Source organism: Paroedura picta, chromosome 3, assembly GCF_049243985.1.
Source record: "Paroedura picta isolate Pp20150507F chromosome 3, Ppicta_v3.0, whole genome shotgun sequence".
Lineage (NCBI taxonomy): Eukaryota > Metazoa > Chordata > Lepidosauria > Squamata > Gekkonidae > Paroedura > Paroedura picta.
The window spans coordinates 128,966,134-128,972,500 of NC_135371.1; the positions used below are offsets into that span (position 1 = coordinate 128,966,134).

The window sequence follows — 6,367 nt, forward strand, 5'->3', positions numbered from 1 at the left end:
CACTGGTTGCTGCCTTGTAGAGAGGGTTCCCATATACTGTTATTGCTATCCTCTGTGGTTACTGTTATTAACATTGTATTTCTGTTTGACACAAAAATTGAATTCGATGTATTTACGTTCTATGTGAACCACCATAAGTCCCAGGGGAGGGCAGTATACAAATGTAATAAATAATATGTGTTGCTCTCACAAGCTTGTCAGCTTTCCTATTCATGAGAAGTACTGGAGCCCACATCCTGTGGTGACTATCTATTTTAGTATTTCTTTAGCGGAGAGAAGGCCTCGTGCCACCACTCCAGTGCCTGGTCCATGCCTTGGCCCTCTCTCATCACTTTCTCTGCTCCTGGGATGCTTCAGGTGACTCTAGTAGGTCTAGCCATGGGCAAGTCCATGCTGGACCTTCCAGGCCTGATAGCCCTACTGGGTAAGTGGGCAATGCCAGTGTTGGCACAGGATACCTTAGAGGAGGCATCGGAAAGTCCGTCTCACTGGGATGGTCTGCCAAGATGGAGCTTGGTGGCAGGATGTCCTGCAAGAGCTTCTTCCATGGTAACCCAGGTTGATGGATGACAGGACCTCCTTTGGTAAAGCAGGGAAAGCTGAAGAAAGCTAGTTCTAAGGAGGAAATTATCCAATACCCGATAATGGCCAAATAAGTTCCCAGAGTGTTGATGCTACTGTGTGCAAGCTTTCTGTCACTGAACTATATTTCCTTCAATCCCATATAGCACATAGTTCTCTGGATCCTGGTATGTATGGAGTGGTGCAGTCAGGAGACCATATTGGCCGCACCTGCATGGTGAAATGGTTCAAACTGAAGCCCAGTGGGGATGATGTGGAGGTAAGCAGTAAAAGTCATACACACCCTGATCCCCTGTCCCCCAGTATGAGGTTGCAGCACAATGGATGTTTCTAGGGAATCTTCTGATCCCTCTAATTACAGTGTTAGTTGAAGTGGATGAGATAGAAGGCAATAGATACTCTTCTCTTCATGTTCAGTGTAAGTCTCCTTATGTGCTTTTGTTTTGCCATTTCATGTGGTATTTCATTCAGTGTTGGCAGTTTGAACCATGTGGCAGCATGGCCTAACTGTAATGCTGTTTTCAGTCCATTTCTTAGAGATTTCTGCCATGTAATCTGCCCATTTAATTGTAAGAACGGAATGAAAACATTGTATCTTGCTGTTAGTGAAATGTTGCAATTTTTCCCCAGTACTTTTGACTGAATCTTGTTATATCCTGCTTTATCCTTGTGTGTATAGAGGGGAGTACAACATAGCCCTCTGTCCCCATCCCAAGCAGCCCTTTCCTCCAGGGGAACTGACTTCTGCGGTCTGGAGAGGAGCTTTCATTCTGTGGGTTCTCCAGGCCCCACCTGGAGGATGGCACCCCTGATCAGTGGTGGGGATGCTAGCCTCCAGCTTGGACCTGGAGATCCCACTTCTGGGGTTTCTCAAAGCCTGACAAATATTTCAGGGGTTTCTCAGTGGTAAAAAAGTTGAGAAAAGCCGACATAGAGGCAATTAATGAGAAACCCTCTGCAGGTTCTTTGCCAACCAATGTTTTCATGTTTGATTGTAACATATAACTGTTTTTTATTTACTTGAATACTGAACTGAATTGAAGAATGTACTGACTGAAAGGTGTTCAGTTCTTTAAGCACATTTTGCTATTAATTAAATATTTTCATTAATGGAAGAAACTGAAAAGTTTATGAATTATTTGATGTCTATTGTTATTAGCAATTACTGCCACCCAGCATTTCTCTTTTTCCCACCTGGAACCTGGCATCTCTGCACCTCAATGGGATGCAAAGCCAGAGCTTTTCTTCAGGGGGACTGATCTCTGTTGCCTGGAAATGACCTGCAATTCCAGCATATCCCCATGTCCCAACCTCTCCCATCCTGCAACCTCTCTGCCCCAGAGTTTCCCCCTCCCAAGCAAGCCCTTTCATCTCCAGGGGACTTGGGATGAGTTGTCATTGTACAGTCCCCCCTCCAAAACAGCCATTTTCCCCTAGGGAGCCGATCTCTATGGTCCAATTCCAGACCACAGCTGGAGGTTGGTGACTCCTGAGTCAGGAAGGTTCCTGACTCAGGAGTCAGGGGCCTCCAAGGATGGGCAGGAGCAGGGCCTCCAAGGATGGGCAGGAGCTTTTGCCATGTAGCCAGCGCCCTGGAAGGCCACAGTGCAGGTGTGCATCCTAGTGCCCATTGTATTCCTGGGTACAATGGGCTTTGTCTCTATCTCTAGTAGTAGATAATTTGCTACTTTGTCATTTTCTGATCCTGTTTTGAACTATATAACATGCTGCCCTGGAAGGATTTGCGACCATAAAACTCTTGCTTTCAAATAACCTTAACCTTCTCACGAAATTAGGAAAAATGGAACAATTGACATAAATGCAGTGCAGAAGCTTAAAAGTGGATACAAATATCCAGGCTTTCATATGGTAGAGCCACTTCATGTAATTCCACCAATGCTCCAAGGGGTTATTCAGTTCCTCTCCATATGGCAAGAGTGCCAACTATCTCCAGGGAGAGAGACTTTGTAGAGGTGCTTGTGAACATAGTTGCCCATACAAACACACACAAGTATTCCTATTATATAGTAGTGTGAGTTCCTATCCATTTTTAATGTACTGTGAGGTCTTCTAGGAAGGTTCTAATGTTATAGGCCTGTGTGATCTTATCTCAAATGTTGCACCATAGCAGCAATACCTACAGGAAATGACAGGATGCTTCTTTAAAAAAAATATGCACAAACATAGGGTGTTGACTTTGAGTCATTGGGTGTTGACTTCTTATAATTTAAAAGCAATGAAGAACTGAAAAAAGCATGCATGGAAAGGTACTGAGCTATTATCGGTCTTTATTTTTGCCAGCTTGTTGGGGAGGAGGACGATGTCAGCGTGTATGATATTGCTGATCACCCAGACTTCCGCTTCCGCACTACTGATTTTGTGATCCGCATTGGCAATGCTGAGGATAATGCTTCAGTCAATGAAAATGAGGCAAGTCATGAATGTGCTCTAGGCCTGAGACTGCAACATGGTGACTGGGGAGCAGGGAGGGACAAGATGCATGGTTGTAGCCTTATTTTCCAGATCTTTGGATTTCTGTTCTCTTTTATTTTATTTATTATATTTATATACCACCCTCCCCGGAGGCTCTTGTGTTGGCATGATGAAAAGTATAAAACTTCTTGATCAGTTTCTAGTAGTGGACCTTTAAAACTGTCTGGCTTGATACCAGCTGACCTTGAGGAATACCTTGTCCCGTATGAAATGCCCTGTCTATTCTTTGGCTGCCCTGCCCAGAGTGCTTGAACATCTAAAGTTGGATGGGTGGCAATCTGAAAAGGAGATGTTCGTTTTCGTTGGTCTGTGCAGTCCATAGTCCTCAGAAGGCAGGCTTGGTTGCAATCAACTTGTCCCACAGGAGACGTATGCTTGTGTGGAGAACTTAGTTTAGTACCTTCCCCCCCCCCTGCGAGGCGCTCGCTGTGCCGAGAGAGACCTGTGCCTCCATAGAGAGGGAGGCATCTAGGATCACACCCAGATTTCTGGCAGAGTAAGCCACTGTCCTGGTGGCCCATCCAGGTTGAGGAGTTGTGCTTCCTCACTTGAACTCTTCCTGGACAGCAATAGGACCTCCACCTTTGAAGGGGTGAGCTTCAAATGAATCTGCTTGAGCCATCCTGTCACTGCTTCCAGGCATCTGGATAAAGATTCTGGGAGTGAATCCAGGTGACCATCCATCAAGAAGAAGAGCTAGGTGTTGTCAGCATATTGATGGCACCCATGCCTGAAGCTCCAGACCAGTTGGGCAAGAGAGTGCATGAAGATGTTAAATAAAATTGGGGAGAGGAGTTCGCAGCAGGTTGATTGTTTCCACAAGTGAATTCTCAGCAGTTCGATTGTCTCTCTCCAGTTGCTACCCTCTGTCTGTGACCCCGGACAAAAGAGATCAGCCATTTGAGGGTTGTCCCTCGTATCCCAGCATCAGCAAGGCACCGTGCTAGGAACTCATGATCTATTAGGTCAAACGCTGGTGTAAGGTCAAGTAATACAAGCAGCACTGACCTGCCTCAGTCCAGCTGGCCAGCATTGTTTCCACCCCATGGCCAGGGCAGAAACCTGTCTGGGACAGATCTAGGACTGAAGATTAATTAGAAAAATGGCTATATCCTATTTTGGACCTGAGGGGGCTCAATTTCTTCCTCAAGGTTCATAAATTCAAAATGGTCTTGAATTCTGTGACATTGCTCAACTGAGGAGATTTGTTCACTGTCTTGGACCTCCAAGATGCATATTTTCACATTTCCATTCATGCTGACCATAGAAAATATTTACCCATTAATTTCTTAATAGTGATGGCTCTTTGAAAGGTATTCAATAGAAATTGCCTGACTGTGTTTGAAAAATAACACCTTATCTTCTGGCAAGAATATTCAGTCAGTCAGTCAGTAACCTCTTATGGGCATAAAATGTATAAGACATATAAAAATAGGGTTTAAAATTTCAACAAAATAATAAAATGGGGTTACATAACCAAACAGATCTTAAAATGATTAAATAAACTATAAAAGATAAAATACAAGGTAGGCAGCATATTATAAAAGCATCTTAGTTAAAACTCTGGCAACTAAAATGGTTATCTCTGGGTCTTTGTCAGAGAGCAGAAATTGCAAGGTCATAGATTTACTTACAGAAGGCTTGTTTCCCAGCAAAGCAACAAAGCTGTCATCCCGACACTGCTCATATAAGGGGCAATCTAACAAAATGTGTGAGACAGAGTCAGGGCAACCAGAACCACACGGACAGAGTCTCACATGGTATGGGATATGGTGGAATCTTCCCTCTAAGACCTTTGAGGGGAAAGCATTCATTCGTGCCAGGAGAAAAGCTCTTCTCAGGGGTGGGACATCAAGGAGATGCAAATATGTAGGCATAATATTTCTCTGCATAGTGATGCCAAAGAATGCTGGTGAGCAGACTCGAGGCTGGGTAGGTATGAGTTCCTGCTGCTCATGATCTAATATTCTCTGTTTAATAATCCGGAAGATACATTTTTCTTCCAGAGATAGTAGGGAGTTCAGATCGATGCCAATGGAGACTAATTTTTGTTCAATAGCCTGGAACCATTGAAATTTAAGAGGGTCACTTTTTAGACAAGTTAAAAGGCTGCCAGTTTCTGTTCTAAAAAACAGTCTGACTCAGAATTTAAAAGTAGCTATCCAGGCCCTTGTCTCTACCCTAATTTGGCCAAATTCTGCGCAAATGGCATGGTAGGAGACACAGTTGGGAACCCCTGCAATTTGCCTATAGAAAGCAGATTGAACACCCTCAATAGATTTATTAAAGGCAGGAACCCATAAGGGGCATCCAAACAGGAGCTGGGACATTACTTTGGCATTAAAAATTTTAATTGCTGCAGGGATAAATTGGTTACCTTTCGCAGAGAAAAAGAACTGTTTTATCAAGGAAGATGAGGATTTGGCCAGATTTATAGCTCGTTGGCAGTGGGAGCTCCATTTCTGGTTATACTGGAAGGTAACACCTAGATACTTAAATGTTTTGATTTGTTCTATTGAAGTGCCTCCAATAGACCAAGTCATTGCATGCCAGCTCTTAGAGAAAACCAAAACTTTTGTTTTACCATAGTTAATTACTAACTTATTATCTTGGCAATATTGGTAAAAGGTGGATAAGTATCGTTGTAAGCCAACCCTTGTGTATGAGAGTATTGTAGTATCGTCGGCATACAACAACAAAGGAATATGCTGGGAACCAAGTTTTGGGGGATGACCATTAATAGGTTCCAGTTTTAACGCTAAATCATTAATGAATAAATTAAACAACAAGGGGGCCAGAATACAGCCTTGCTTAACTCCAATGGTCATTGAGATCTTAGAGGTTAAGTCTCCCTTTGAAGAGTACCGGACTTGGCAGGAGGTGGACACATAAAGTTTTTGGAACAACAAAAACCAATCTAATCTAGGAATTAGTTTCAATTTTTCCAATTAATCTGTAAACCAAGCTTTTGTCAAACTTGCAAGGCAAATAACAATGTATCTGGAGGTCTAGAGCAAAAGGGGCAGTGAATAACCAATCATCTAAGTAGAGGAAGATGGAGCATCCCTGAGATTTCAGATGAGCAACTACTACAGCCATATTAACTCACTAATTAACTCTGGTAAAATATTGTGCACTCCATGTGCAGCCGTGAGCACTGGAAGCATGGGCAAATTCTAAATGGTAACCATACTTAATAATGGATAAGATGCAGGAATCAGAGGTACCACTGTGCCACTCTGACAAGAAATTGGACAAACCATGGAGAGGGGTGAGGTGAACCTGCAGTTAT

The 6,367-nt window shown here is 43.3% G+C and overlaps 1 protein-coding gene across 2 annotated transcripts in view; it reads left to right on the forward strand.

Annotated features, from left to right (window-relative positions):
- The window catches only part of UBE2O (ubiquitin conjugating enzyme E2 O), a 106,314-nt gene that overhangs the window by 74,018 nt on the left and 25,929 nt on the right, over window positions 1-6,367 (forward strand). For both annotated transcript variants that reach the window (XM_077327688.1, XM_077327689.1), the window contains 2 exons: window positions 729-841; window positions 2,884-3,012. In XM_077327688.1, the coding sequence (XP_077183803.1) occupies window positions 729-841; window positions 2,884-3,012 (242 nt within the window). The remainder of the gene's footprint in view (window positions 1-728; window positions 842-2,883; window positions 3,013-6,367) is intronic.